This window comes from Girardinichthys multiradiatus, chromosome 12, assembly GCF_021462225.1.
Source record: "Girardinichthys multiradiatus isolate DD_20200921_A chromosome 12, DD_fGirMul_XY1, whole genome shotgun sequence".
In the NCBI taxonomy this organism is placed as follows: Eukaryota; Metazoa; Chordata; class Actinopteri; order Cyprinodontiformes; family Goodeidae; genus Girardinichthys; species Girardinichthys multiradiatus.
The window spans coordinates 8,042,996-8,059,077 of NC_061805.1; the positions used below are offsets into that span (position 1 = coordinate 8,042,996).

At 43.5% G+C, this 16,082-nt stretch overlaps 1 protein-coding gene across 4 annotated transcripts in view; it reads right to left on the reverse strand.

Moving 5' to 3' along the window:
* The window catches only part of si:dkey-112e17.1, a 45,550-nt gene extending 29,468 nt beyond the window's left edge, over positions 1-16,082 (reverse strand). For 2 of the 4 annotated variants that reach the window (XM_047380160.1, XM_047380159.1), the window contains exons 1-2: positions 15,846-16,082; positions 12,065-12,124 (exon numbers count right to left, since the gene is read on the reverse strand). In XM_047380160.1, coding sequence (XP_047236116.1) covers positions 12,065-12,124; positions 15,846-15,926 — 141 coding nt within the window. In that variant the 5' untranslated portion in view covers positions 15,927-16,082. Of the gene's footprint in view, positions 1-12,064; positions 12,125-15,676; positions 15,787-15,845 lie in introns of those variants that run through there. The other 2 variants (XM_047380161.1, XM_047380162.1) reach the window with 2 other exon arrangements.

Here is a 16,082-nt window from a genome sequence, read left to right on the forward strand (position 1 = left end):
CACATCATGTGTGGCACGCACTCTCTCTCCTCCTCTAGGGCCTGATTTCTTATTTGGTATTTATAATGCTTGACAACATCTGCAGTTACTATGTTTACTCATACACACTGACACTGCTGACTTTACGCAATCCGTGATTATTACTTTTGAGTTGATATGAGTTTACATTATTTAAAGATTTATAGCTATTTTGGCATCCTTTGCAATTTTCACTGAACCCATGAACTTGGGTGTGACAGCAGTCAAGCCACTAACATAAAGGTTTTAGTCCTGACCGTTTTACTACATTAAACCATAAAAAAAAAAATTGCTTCCAATATAAACACAAGTATGAAAGATTGTAAATAACTTCCTACCTTATACAGTAGCTGAGGCCATCAGTCTGACTTGTTTGCTGAAACAGGGCTTTTTTTTTTTTTAAACCACCCAGGCTGGTTTCGTGAAAACTCTGCAACATGAGCCTTCTGCTGCAATACAGTTAGCACACACACTCACACCAGCCTTCATGTGCAAACACTCTCAGACCGGCTCACAAACAGGCAGGCAGGCCCCTCAAAAGGGGGCAGGAATCCTCAGCAACCCTGTTTACTAGAGAAGAGTGACACCGCCTCACAGGCTTTTTCTTCAGTAGCTGCAATCCACGCGGGAGGCATTGCAATCATGCATGATATTTTTAAGCCACAACTAGCATCTGCCTTTTAAGACTTTAAGAAGAGATCATATGAAGATGGTAAAAATTACGATTTGTAGATTCATCTTGTTATTTTAATCAAATAGTTTGATGTAACGTTCTGGACACAAAATATATATATATATAAATACTGTGATGAATAACACTGCTCCTACATGAACTAAAATATGCAATACCAAAAACAAAAATGGGATGCATTTTTGCAATGAAATCCTCATTCAGAACAAAAAAATTGCTCTGAAAAACAAGCAGCATTATGTAATTATGTGAATGTAACAAGATTATGACTGCCCCTAATTCAATTAAAAAAGCTATTTCTTTCTTGGAGTTCAACAAATGAACAGGCATTTATCTGCCTTTCCAAAGAATCAAGACCTTTCAGATTCTTTTAAAAATGACTTAACTACTTGGAAACCAAGAAAAGGAAACTCACTTCTCTCATGAAGTGTAAGGAAAAATGATTTGGTTTCTTCGTTATAACCAGGGAACTGCGTGTATTAAGAAGACGAGGTTTGTGTGGATGGACGCAGTTAACATAAAATATCATTTTGTTTTTAGCACAGCAGCCTGCAGATCCTGGAATAGGAGAAAAGCTCCCTGAGGTCACTCTGCACAGCTGTGAAAAGAGCCTTGATGCTCAGCTCAAGGTTTTATCACACACACTCTCTCCGATTCGGTCTTTCTCCCGATGGGATCAGTGGATGCAAGTCCATTCCACTGTAGGTTTACAAACTGCGACTGTGGAAGCTTGATTTAGCCCTGACCACAGAGAGTCTGTAGAACAGTGTGGTGAATTCTGACCTCTCCACAGTGGTAAAAAAAACTGTTTAAAGAAATAATTCAGAATTTTGTTTAATATCCAAAGAATGCCTTTAACTATAATTACAGGTTTGCACAGTGCTGTGGGATAGCCTGCCTCGCCTAAATTGCCAGCAGTCAGAGTCTGAACGTATCAAACCATTTTAAAGAGTAACTAACACAACAAACCACAAAAAGGACTATATAGTCATATTACACACAGTTCCTTGCAATAGAATTCATGCCCTCAGACCTTTTTCAATTTGTCACATCATAGCCACCAATTTAAATCAGCTTTGTTTGAATTTATCACATGGATAAACAAGTGGGAGAAAAATGTTAAATGGATTTCTTTTTCTTTCAACAAATGAAAATCTGTTCTACTTTGGTCTCATCTAACCAGAGAAACTTCATTTACATGTTTGCTGTGTCCTTACATGGCTTGTGGCAAGCTTTAAATGTCACTGCATATGGCTTTCTTTGGATAATGAGTCTCTTCTTGCCACTCTTTTATAACAACCAGATTTATTGAGTACATGACAAACATTCTCTCACCTGAGCTTTAGATCTGTGCAGCTCCTCCAGAGTTACAATGGGTATCTTGGTCGCTTCTTTGATTACCACTCTCCTTGCCCCATTTATCAGTTTAGATGGATTTCATGTCCTTGTAGGTTTGCAGTTCTGCCATCATACTCTTTCCATTTCGGAAGACAGACTGAATAGAGCTGTGTGTGATGTTTACAGATTTTGATTTTGTTTTATAAACCCATCTCTGATGGGAATTTCCCAAGGTTATATAGCATATTTCCATCAACTCACACTGCATACAGCACTTTACAGACTGCATACAGCACTTTAAAATGCAACTAAAATAAATAAAATGCACGACAATGACGCAATATTATCCCTGCCCTGTCTCAGTTTACTAAACCAGCAAAGCCAATTTGTTGCAATGGAATTTGTTTAGTAGTATGTGGCAGATGTTCTCTAACAAACCTCTGAATCCTGCTGTAGCTTCACTGATACTGATTTTATCTCTCTCACACACACACACTTGTTTTACTATATGTAGTGAGGACCATGTGTTGACTCCCATTGACTTCCATTGATTTTCAGTCATTTTCAACCCTTTCTATGCCCTACCCTGACAATAACCCTAAACCTAACTATTACCAGTGCATGCCTAACCCTAAACTTAACCTAAACTCAATTCACATCTTAGTCCTAAACCTAACCGTTAGCAAAATAGGTCGTGAGGACCAGCAAAATGTCCTCACTTTGGTACAAATGGTCCTCAATTTGATGGTGAAATCGGGAAATTGGTTCTCACTGTGATGCCAAGACAGGAACACACACACACACACACACACACACACAGGTGGACTCCATTTACTAATTCTGCAACTTCTGAATGTAGGTGATTTTATTTGTGGTAGTAATGGGACACAATGAGACAGATTTTAAGGATACAGACGAACCGGGTTTTGTGTTTTTATTCATTTTTAACCATGCTCTTCTACATGTGTGCATCATGGAGGCACACCGAGCACATGAAGACACTTACTTTAACAGGATACCAGAGTTTTTTTTTTATCATACAGTCTTGTTAATTCATTCGTCTTATCAAGGAAACCAAACAAATTACATTATTTATGTTGAATTAGCTCTGGCATACTGTCACTAAATAGCTAAGCCCACCTGCGACCATTCATTAAAAGGAGGCTTTATTTGGTAACAGATAAAAAACATGTTACTCATACTCAGAACTATGTAACAGATTTAGATGCTCTGGCTGCAGAGCTCTTCCCTCCAGGGTCGATAGCACTCCTTGGAAACAAAAACTGAAATCAGAGTTTGAAACCCTCTGATTCTGGTGACCAGAACCAGTCCATTTTCAGCTTGACTGCTCTAATGAGACACTGGCAGATCTGGCTGGGCTTTTTATGTTTTCACAAACATTTCTTTAATACTGGTGAAAGCAATATATCCTGTAAACAGCCCATGGTGTCCTTGGTGTAGATGTCTTTCCAGGGCGAGTTAAGAAGATGGCCTGTAATTTGTAAGATTGGGACAACAAATTTAATCCGGCACTCAAAACAGCAACGCCTGGCTGAACATGCCTAGTGAGAGCACACAGCCAGCTCCAAACCATTTCCTATCTTTTACTGGCATCAGTGATAAAAACGTAAAGCCATAACAAAGGAAATCAGAGAATTCCTCAAACAGGATGACCACCCACTTGTTAGCAGTTGAGGATAGAGCTTCCAGAAGGTTATTGAATCATTTAAACCCCAAAATAAAGAGGCTAGTCCGAACAGGGACAAATAAATAGAGGGCTCTAAGGGTGAGAAGCAGTTGAAATAAAAATTATTGAATTTTACAAGGTTCAAAGCAAAGCTCTGAGTTTATAATCACAGGAACAACTCTTTCTGTTTGTTTGGTCTGCATATGATTGACTGGAACTGCACTGATTTGAGCCAAATTATCAATGTGTCAACTCAGGGAGTAAACATGTTAGTGTTAGCCAGTGGCGATTGCTCTAAGACTGCAAGGGAAGCTCAGCTTCCCCTAAAATGTCAAAAAATAAGTGATCAAATATATACTGTTGTGTGTACATGTCATTGACTAAATATGCGTTACAACGTGCTCAACTTTTGTTCAGAATCAGCTTCTTATCACTGGTAATGACGCAGCTTTCTTCTCACTCAATCCTGCAGCTACACAGTTGTTTAAACAGTGAGTTCAAAAGCGAAGGAAACATGCTGGGCTTTTTCCCGCCCATCGGAAGCTCCGCGTCTCTGGGGGTCTATGGGACAGTTGACTGGCTCGGACGCTCTGCTTCTGCATGATGATTAGATGATCTGTCTGAGGCCAAATCCCTTTTTGATTGACAGCGAAATGAGCGAATTAGCGATCTTGAAATTGAGATTCCCCTCCTTGAAAGACCAGCATCCGCCTGGTGTTAGCCTAGCACTTGATCAAACTTCTTCCCCAGCAATAGCACTTTATCTGAACTATAGTCACTTTTGAACTTACAGTGGGGATAACAAGTATTTGATACACTGCCGATTTTGCAGGTTTTCCCACTTTCAAAGCATGTAGAAGTCCTTAATTTTTATCATAGGTACTCTTCAACTGTGAGTGACGGAGTCTAAAACAAAAATCCAGAAAATGACATTGTGTGATTTTTAAGTAAATATTATTTTATTGCATGACATAAGTATTTGATCACCTAACAACCAGTAAGAATCCCAGCTCTCACAGGCCTGTTAGTTCTTCTTTAAGAAGCCCTCCTGTTCTCCACTCAGTACCTGTATTAACTGCACCTGTTTAAACTCGTTATTTGTATAAAAGACATCTGTCCACACAATCAAACAAACAAACTCCAACCTCTCCACCATGGCCAAAACCAGAGAGCTGTGTAATTACATCAGGGATAAAATAGTAGACCTGCACAAGGCAGGCAGTTCAAGGCCCCCTCCTTGAACCGCCACCTTAACGTGGTGGAGGGGTTTGAGTGCTCGAATGATCCTAGAGGCTATGTTGTCTGCATGCAGGGGGAACCGTGAGGGACCGGTGCAAAGAGGATTGAGTGGCGGACGAAGGTGGAGACTTCCGCGGCCCAATCCCCGGATGCTTAGGCTGGCTCTAGGGACGTGGAATGTCACCTCGCTGGGGGGGGAAGGAGCCTGAGCTTGTGTGGGAGGTCAAGAGATATTGACTAGAAATAGTCGGGCTCGCCTCCACGCACAGCGTGGGCTCTGGATCCCATCTCCTCGAGAGGGGCTGGACTCTCTTCTACTCTGGAGTGGCCCACGGGGAGAGGCGGCGGGCTGGGGTGGGTTTGCTTGTTGCCCCCCAGCTCAGCCGTCTCGTGTTGGGGTTTACCCCAGTGGATGAGAGGGTCGCATCCCTGCGCCTTCGGGTTGGGGACAGGTCTCTGACTATCATTTCAGCCTACGGGCCGAGTGGTAGTGCGGAGTACCCGGCCTTCTTGGGGTCCCTGTCGGGGGTGCTGAATAGTGCCCCTCCCAGGGACTCCATTATTCTGATGGGGGACTTCAAAGCCCACGTGGGAAACGACTGGCACCTGGAGAGGCGTGATCAGGAGGCCTCCCCGATCTGAATCCGAGTGGTGCTTTGTTATTGGACTTCTGTGCTAGTCACAGGTTGTCCATAATGAACACCATGTTCAAACATAAGGGTGTCCATCAGTGCACTTGGCACCAGGAGGTCAATGATCGACTTTGTTGTCGTATCATCAGACCTTCGGCCGCATGTTTTGGACACTCGGGTGAAAAGAGGGGCTGAGCTGTCCACTGATCACTACCTGGTGGTGAGTTGGATCTGCTGGAGGAAGAGAAAGCCGGACAGACTTGGCAGGCGCAGGCACATAGCGAGGGTCTGCTGGGAACGTCTGGCGGAGCCCTCGGCCAGGGATGTATTCAACTCCCACCTCCGGTAGAGCTTTGACCAGATTCCGGGGGATGTTGGAGACATAGAGTCCGAGTGGACCAAGTTCTCCGCATCTTCTCCCGATCCAGATCAATAAGTACCGGTGCCCCCCAGGGGTGTGTTCTATCCCCACTCCTCCTCTCCCTGTACACAAATGACTGCACCTCATCGGACTCATCCGTGAAACTCCTTAAGTTTGCAGACGACACCACTGTCATTGGACTGATCCAGGACGGTGATGAGTCTGCATACAGACAGCAGGTGGATCGGCTGGTACACTGGTGCAGTCAGAACTACCTTGAACTCAACCCACTCAAGACTGTGGAAATGGTGGTGGACTTTCGGAGAACACCACCCCCATACACCCCCCTCACCATCCTCAACATCACTGTATCGGCCGTGGACCACTTCAGGTTCTTAGGAACCACCATCTCTGAGGACCTGAGATGGTATTCACACATAGACACTGTTCGAAAGAAGGCCCAGCAGAGACTGTACTTCCTGAGGCAACTCAAGAAGTTCAACCTTCCACAGGAGCTGCTGGTCATCTTCTGTAACTCTATGCGTTACATTAACGCTCAGCTTGGACTCCTGCTTTACTTGCACTGCCATACTTGCACAATGATCACCTGCACTGTTGTTTTGCTCTTGCATCTTATACTGCTCTATATTTACTCTCACTCACTTAAACCTGTGCACATATATTTATATTATATTGTAGATATGTTTATACTGTTTAATTTGTACTGTATTGCACCGACTACGCCAAAACAAATTCCTTGTATGTCCAAAAACGTACTTGGCAATAAAGCTTTTCTGATTCTGATTTCGATTCAGTGCCATCATTCAGTCTGTCCTGTCCATCTCAGTGTGGTTTGGCTCATCCACAAAACAGGACAGGTGCAGACTGCAACGAATAATCAGGAATGCAGAGAGAATCAGGGCTGACCTTCCCTCCATCCAGGATTTATGCAGGTCTAGGGTCAGGAAAAGAGCTGCTAAAATCTCTGCAGACACCACACACCCTGCAGATAAACTGTTCAGAGCTTTACCTTCAGGCCGCCGTTACAGAGCACTGTTCACTAAAACCAGCGGCCACAGAGACAGTTTCTTCCCCCAGGCTGTTTCTCTGTTGAACATTCAATAGAGTACAAAACAACAGCATACAGATGTTGCAAATGCACCTTTTTATTATATATGTGTATATTGTACATTGTAAATATGTATATTCAGTAATACAAAAACAAAACCAAAGAGCAAAGTGTACCGGAGTCAAATTCCTTGTTTGTATGTACAAATTTGGCAATAAAGCTGATTCTGATTTATTGTCGATGCTGCTGCCCATAGGTGCGGCCGTAAGGTCTGCGGCAATCCCTGAACCCGGTGGTGGACACAGGCAGTAAGGGTGTCAAGCTGAAGTAGTCCTATCGGCTGTGTTTGGCTTGTGGGACTCCTGAGGCAGCTGACGGGTACCGTGAGGCCAAGCGTGCCGCAACCCGGGCTGTGGCACAGGCAAGAATTCGGGCCTGGGAGGAGTTCGGTGAGGCCATGGAGATGAACTACCGGTTGGCCTCGAAGCAATTCTGACAAACCGTTCGGTGCCTTAGGAGGGGGAAGCAGTGCTTCGCCAACACTGTTTACAGTGGGGGTGGGTGGATGCTGACCTCGACTGGGGACATTATCGGGCGGTGCAAGGAGTACTTCGAGGATCTCCTCAATCCTGCCATCACGCATTCCCTGGTGGAAACAGAGGCTGGGGACTCAGGGTGGACTCTTTCATCACCCAGGCTGAAGTCACCGAGGTGGTTAAAAAGCTCCGCAGTGGCAGGGCTTCGGGGGTGGATGAGATCTGCCCTGAGTACCTCAAATCTCTAGATGTTGTGGGGCTGTCATGGTTGACACGCCTCTTCAACATTGCGTGGCGGTCGGGTACAGTGCCTCTGGACTGGCGGACTGGGGTGGTGGTCCCCGTTCATAAGAAGGGTGACCGGAGGGTGTGTTTCAACTACAGGGGGATCACAATCCTCAGCCTCCCTAGTAAGGCCTACGCCAGGGTATTGGAGAGGAGAGTCCGGCCAATAGTCGAACCTCAGCTTCAGGAGGAGCAGTGAGGTTTTCGTCCTGGTCGTGGAAAACTGGACCAGCTCTATACCCTCTACAGGGTACTTGAGGGTTCATGGGAGTTTACCCAACCGGTCCACATGTGTTTTGTGGACCTGGAGAAAGCATTTGACTGTGTCCCTCGTGATGCCCTGTGGGTGGTGCTCCAGGAGTATGGAATCGGGGGCCCTTCATTAGAGGCCATCCAGTCCCTGTACAAACAGAGCAGGAGTTTGGTTCGCATTGCCGGCATTAAGTCGACTTTTATGGACAGGATTTCTAGGTGCAGCCAAGGGCTGGAGGGGGTCTGGTTTGGGGACCAGTGGATTTTGTTTCTTCTTTTTGAAGATGACGTGGTCCTGCTGGCCCCCTCTAGCCAAGACCAACAGCATGCGCTGGGGCGGTTCGCAGCCGAGTGTGAAGCGGCTGGGATGAAGATCAGCTCCTCCAAGTCAGAGGCCATGGTTCTCGACCGGAAAAGAGTGGCTTGTCATCTTCAGATTGGAGGGGAGTTCCTGCCTCAAGTGGATGAGTTCAAGTATCTCGGGGTCTTGTTCACGAGTGAGGGAAGAATGGAGCAGGAGATCGACAGATGGATCCATACAGCTGCCACAGTAATGGAGGCACTGTGCCGGTCTGTTGTGATGAAGAGAGAGCTGACCCGAAAAGCAAAGCTCTCGATTTACCAGTGGGTCTACATTCTTACCCTCACCTATGGCCATGAACTTTGGGTCATGACCGAAAGAACGAGATCCCGGATACAAGTGGCTGATATGAGCTTCCTCCGTAGGGTTGCCGGGCACTCCCTTAGAGATAGGGTGAGGAGCGTGCATCTGGGAGGGGCTCGGTGTAGAGCTACTCCTCCTCCACATCAAGAGGAGCCAGTTGAGGTGGCTCGGGCATCTATATCGGATGCCTCCTGGACGCCTTCCTCGGGAGGTGTTCCAGGCACGTCCCACCAGGAGGAGGCCCAGGGGATGGCCCAGGACACACTGGAGGGACCATGTCTCTCGGCTGGCCTGGGAACGCCTTGGGCTCCCCCCGGAGGTGTCTGGGTAGAGGGACGTCTGGGTGTCTCTGCCGAGTCTGCTGCCCCCGCGACCCGGTCCCGGATAAAGCGGAAAACGACGAGTACGACAACAACTACCTGCACAAGGCTGGGATAGGCTACAGGAAAACAGCCAAGCAGCTTAGTGGGAAGGCAACAACTGTTGTTGCCATTATAAGAAAATGGAAGAAATTCAAGATGACGGTCAATCTCCCTCGGTCTGGGGCTCCACTCAAGGTATTACCTTATGGGGCATCAATGATCTTGAGGAAGGTGAGGAATCAGCCCAGAACTACAGGACCTAGTCAATGACCTGAAGAGAGCTGGGACCACAGTCTCAAAGAAGCCCATTAGTAACACACTACGCCGCCATGGATTAAAATCCTGCAGCGCACGAAAGGTCCCCCTGCTCAAGCCAGCGCATGTCCATGCCCATTTGAAGTTTGCCAGAGATCATCTGGATAATCCAGAAGAGGAATGGGAGAAGGCTATTTGGTCTGATGAGACAAAAATACAGCTTTTTGGTCTAAACTCCACTCGCCATGTTTGGAGAATGAGAAGGATGAGTACAACCCCAAGAACACCATCCCTAGCATGAAGCGTCATTCTTTGGGGATGCTCTTCTGCAAAGGGGACAGGACGACTGCAGCGTATTGAGGGGGGGATGGATGGGGCCACGTATGAGGAGATCATAGCCAACAACCTCCATCCCTCAGTAAGGGTGTTGAAGATGGGTCGTGGCAACGACTTGAAGCACACAGCCAGGGCAACTAAGGAGTGGTTCCGTAAGAAGCATCTCAAAATCCTGGAGTGGCCTAACCAGTCTCCAGACCTGAACCCAATCGAAAATCTTTGGAAGGAGCTGAAAGTCTGTACTGCCCAGCGACAGCCCCAACACGTGAAGGATCTGGAGAAGATCTATATGGAGGAGTGGTCCAAAATCACTGGTGCAGTGTGTGCAAACCAGGAAACGTCTGATATCTGGAATTGTAAACAAAGGTTTCTGTACCAAATATTACGTTTTGTTTTTTTTTATGTATGAAATACATGCAATAAATGCTAATTAATTACTTACAAATAACACAATGTGATTTTCTGGATTTTTGTTTTAGATTCCATCAGTCACAGTTGAAGAGAACCTATGATAAAAAATTGAAGACATGCTTTGTAAGTGGGAAAACCTGCAAAATCAGTAGTGTATCAAATACTTGTTCTCCCCACTGTAGTTAAACCTTGTTCGAGCAGCATGTTGAGACTGTCCTGTAAAAATTCTAGTCAAGACACCTACGCATGCAAACTGCTTTTACAAACATTTGTGAAAGAATTGGTTGCTCTTATGTGCTCAGTAAATCTCAGCATGGAACCAAGATGGGATGTCACATGTGTAATGGACTGGCGATCTGTCCAGGGTGTACCCTGCCTCTCGCCCATAGACTGCTGGAGATAGGCACCAGCTCCCCCGCGACCCACTATGGAATAAGCGGTAGAAAATGACATGACATGACATGTGCAATAATTCTAGTTGTGAAATTTTCTCTAATAAATATTTCACAGTTCATATTGGGTGAACTCCGGACTATCTACGGACGTTTGAGGTTTCACAGGCGTAGTAAATTCCTATATTTCCCACACTTTCAGCCATGGTGATATCGGAAGAGAAATAAGAGCTAATTTATTTTGTAGGTTTGTAAAAAAGAAAACTGTCCTAATAGTTCGATGTGGAGACTTTTCCCAGCTGAACAGTTTATTGTGTTACATGTACGCGCCGAGGTTGTAAAAATTTTGCTTTGCGCAGACATGTCCGTCAGACATCCGCTTTGAGTCCACATTGAGTTCATACACCCGACTATGTTCTGCCCTTTAGTTCCAGTGAAAGGAAGTGTCAATGCTTCAGCCCATTAAACCATTTCGAAAAATTTCATGCACTGCACTTTGTGGGAAACGTTTGGATTTCACCCCTTCCAGTCCCAAGCAAGGTCCAAGAAGACAAGGATGGGCAAGGTTGAGGTGGAAGAACTTGACTGACAATCTCTGAGTCCTAATCATAACCTGATACCACACCTCTGGGATGAATTAAAGCAGAGACTGTGACCCAGGCCTTCTCAACCAACATTAATGTCTGACCTCACAAATGTGCTTCTGAAAGAATATGGCAATTTTTGACCAAACACATTCCTAAAGCTTCTGGTAAGCCTTCCCAGAGGAGTTAAAGCTGTAAAGGGGGCCGACATGAAATAAAAAACTATGTATTAGGAATAGTAATGTCACCAAAGTTTTACTGTACATGGCATTCTTATTAACCTTCTATGGCATGGTGTTACCCTCAGGCAACACAACACTATTTGGCCCACACAACATCACCTTTTAAAGCTCTCAAGTATACACTGTAATTAAAGTTTCTGATAATTCTGTGACCAATGAAATTTGAGTTTGGGGAGCATGTGACCTTTTGTCTAAAGGGGCAACCATCCTCTTTGGGACCATAGCTGGCTTGGATACAATGCTAGCAGAATGTGAGATAAAAGTCACTTTTTAGCATGTTTAAATATTAATAACTTTGTACAAAAAATATCAGTAATGTGCGTGAATATGTGCAGAGATATGTTTGATTGTGTAAATTAGAGCTGCAACTAACGATTAATCTGTTGACTATTTTTTCTATTGGAATTGTGCAGTTAGACCACTTTTGCTTGACCAGTAGCATGCGCATGCATGTAGTTGAGCAGTAATGCATACTTATCTCCCTAGGATATATTTTTTGCTGTATTATACACCATTACCCAGAGGAAATTAATGCAAAAAGATTCTATGGGTGAAGAATAGAAGAACAGACCCAAGAATAAGAACTGAGGGAGAGTTTGAAGATCAGCGTACAGTCAGCAGTGTAACATGCTATGTGTGATAAGCATGTGCGTGTGTGTGAGTGTTTGTGTGCATAAGCAGTTTAAAAAGAGGTACAGTATATGACCTACTTTAATTGTATGCTTCCTGCTTTCTTTCGAAATCAGATGGCTGGTATGATGATCATGGGTCTGTGATAAAGAGGAGAGTGAAGATGATGATAATTTGTCAAAATAAGATGTACTACTTTCACCAAGGTGGAGAGGCCTGCCTTCAAAACTCAGACAATATCATGTCCCCCTATGAATATTTCAAGATGGGCTTTTTTTTCTGAAGACATTCTGGAAGGAGTTGTAGAGCAGTCACATTGATATGCCATTCAGCATGACATCACCAAGCCAAACTACTATATGACAGAGAAAAACACCAGTTGAGTCACACTGAGAAATGTGAAAGTTTACTGCATCTAATTTCTAACCCACTAATTGAGAAACAAACTGATTGCCATTTTGTGAAAAAAAAAAACTTGTTGAAATTGTTGTTAAAATAAAACTCCCTGTAATTTATTTATTGCCTATTTGTTCCTCATTCCATTATTATACTATAAAGAACATCCTAGTGTTTTACTACCCTATAGCATCTTGTTGCCCCAAGGTAACAAATCAAAAATATAGTAGGGGGGCTGGGGGCCATATTTTATGATCAATGAGGGACCCCCAAACTCCTAAAAAACAAGACTAAAATAATTTCTTTGTCCTAAAATAAAAATTAATGCGATTCAGGGTTCGTTAAGATCAGATCGGCACTATGTATCCACATATGTCTATTCTTAAATGACTTGGATCAGCATTGGTGACAAAATATCCTGTACAGGATTACATCGTTCCCACTATAGAATGTGGTGGCAGTATCATTGTGTGGGGATGCTCTTCTTAGCAGGAAAAGGGGAAACTGTAGAGGTGATGTGAAGTCCAGACCTAAATCTAGTTGACAATATGTGTGACAAGACTTTAAATAATATTAATGTTCATTGATGCTTTCCATCCAATCACACTCATTTTAAGGAGTATTTTGCGTATTTTAGCATCTACATGTGCAAATATGAAAATGATCGAAATTAACACTCTTTTCCCATTTTATTATAAAACGTTTGGAAAGATGCTTTTCATTTTCCTTCCACTACACAATTATGTAGTAATTTCTGTTGGTTTATCACCTAAAATCCCAATAAAAAAACATTGAAGTTGGTTTTTGCAACACCGCAACATATCACTTTTGCCTAAAACGTGGCTTAAATGACTCGGATCGGCATTGGCGACAAAATATCCTATTTAGGACATCCCTAGTCATTTTTCAGCTCGATTGCATTTGTTCAAATATCTCTAGACCAGGAAAATCTATTAATCCATTCAATAGACTTTTTCAACTTGTAGGTGCTGTCCAAACTGAGCCTACACATGGACATTACAAGCCAGGCTTGGCTGTTAGGTTTCATCTTGTCCAACAAGTTAAAACATCAGCAGCCATCTTTATGAAGACATCTTTCAACCACTTCCTTATTTTATTTAAACAAAAAGCTATGCCTTTTTTTTCCTGTCTTTTCAACTAAATTTAAAATGTTTCTTGTGTGGTGAGCCCTTTGTCTAATTCTCACTTCAGTCCACTGATACTTGATGGCATGTTTATCTGTTGACAGGCTGTGTGGACATATTGTGTTATAACTCACCAGAAGAATAAGTGAATCCACTGTTCACTTGTCCCACAACTCACTTCAATTAGTAATGAATGCTCCCTCATTCCATCTCGAATAAAACATTCTGAAACACAGAGCACTAAACAAGGATCAAATTTACTCTTCTGCCACCAAAGATCTGAATTGTGGACTGACAGACTTAGACGCCTCAGTTTCTCTCAGGGGGATAGAATAAATTCCAGGCTTATTTATGCTGTTCCAAAAATCAACTTAATACAAAAGGGGAACAGAGGACAAAGCCATCATTTACCGTGCCCCCTCAGGCAGATAATTGCAAAGATAGTGTGCACCCTATGCACAGGAACTAAAGCGGTAGATGCAGACAATTTAATATACCAACCAACGGCTATTGTAGTCTAGTTCTAAGAATTCTGCTGCTGAGGCGACATGCTCCATAAGCGGAAGAGGACGACTCTTGACAGATGGAAGCCACAGGTCTTCCTCTGGTCCTGATGACTTCAAATATCTGTCAAAGGTAAAGCTTCTTAAATTTACTCATCAGCCACTGGCCACACATTATTCAGTCATCTATTACAAAATGTTAGTAACAAGGCAGCTGATGAAGTTCTCAAAGTACATCTAAAGGCTGCACTGCATTCACTCTTTAAACACAGGAACACAGTGAAAAACAGTACTCCTACCCAGTTTTACATTTTCCCATGTCACTTCCACAGACTTCAATATATCGTATCAGGATTTTTCTGTGCAAGATCAACACAGGGTAGTGCATAATTTTGCTAATTAAAATCTGAAAAGTGAGTATTGTGCCATTCTTAATCCGATACCCCTACATCAAATCCAGTGCAACCATCGGTCTTCAGAAATCACTTAATTAGTAAATAGAGTCCAGCTGTGTGTCATTTTTTCTTGGCATAAATCCTGCTGTTCTGCGAAGGCCTTAGAGGGTTGTCAGAGAACATTTAGCAAAAACAGCAACATGAAGAACAAGAAACAGCAGACAGTGCAGCAAGAAAGTTAAATGGAGAAATCAGGAATAGAATACAGATCATATCCCATGCACCTCTCACAGAACACAGTTCAAGCAAAGTTTTAAAAACTGCTTATCTTTTTGGTTCCACTTAAGTATGCAGTAATTTCTGTTGGGTTATCAGCTAAAATCCCAATATAAAACATTGAAGTTTGTTATTGCAAAACCACAACACGTCAAAACCTTTAGCAGATATGAATACCAGGCACTCTAGACGTCCAATCATGCTCCTGTTTAACCATGATAAGGTCACAGAGAGCCCTGCTACCCTTTGTCACAATCAGTTATTCTTTCAGACACAGTTGTCCATCTCAACACTTCAGTGACACCATGTCATTGCATTATACTCCATCTAAATAGATCTGACAGAGCCTTGACTGAATTCCACAAAAACCAAAACATGTTCAACAAAACTGCCAGCCTATAATTTCAGAGGGAAAGCTTGGGATTACATACTGACAATGTAAAACAAACATAAGGTGAACATGCTCCCAATGTGGTTCTCATTTCAGCAGAGAGGACTCTGCATGCCATTCTCCAACCCTGTGCAAAACAACCCCCAAAAGACTTTGAAAGTTCTTTTAAAAAATCCTCAAGTTTGTATAAATGTGAAATTGTGCAGTAAAGTAACTCATCTTAAATCAAGAGGAATAAACAAGTCCACCAACGTGACAGCGATTCTTTTTTCTTCAACTGCCAAACACAAACATGCGTGTTTCTGTTCAACTAAACTCCAGCTTTCAGAGTAAAGTCAGGAGGCGACACGAGGTGAGCGACATCGTTATTCGAGCCAAAGTAATGCAGGATATATTTTGTTAAACACAAATCATTTTGAAATGTCAAATTTCAAAAATCTATAAGCTTTTTTGCATTCGTGTGGTTAGTTAGTGCAGTGCATTTAAATTGAACATGCAGCTGACGCAATAGGCCCATCATGTATCATATTTATCCCGAAATGAATAACAGTTCGTGTCTTTTTTTTAAAATATATATATAACTCACTTTAAGTCCCATAGAGACAAAAACGCAAACTTCGGAGCAAACGACAGCTGATTACAAGGTTTCACAGATGGAGTTCGTGGCTTGAGTGTATCCACGCATAAGAGGAGGACACGCTGGAGTAAGGTTGTGAATGACTTCCTTTTTGTGCACCAAACAAATGTTAACTTACTTTCTGTGCAGCACATCCCGCAACAAAGAGGAGACACGCTGTCAGTGAAGCGTGCGCTCCAAGCGACGTCACACAAGTCATTTTCCTCCAATTGTTCCTGTTTTCTAACGCGACGCACCGAGAACAGAGTCCCGCTCCTCTGCTTCCCTCTCAATCACCTGAAGTGTCGGGGGCGCGCTTCCATCGTTCATGGACCAACAGGAGGAACCAGACCAGACCCCCAAAGCTCCCTGCCTC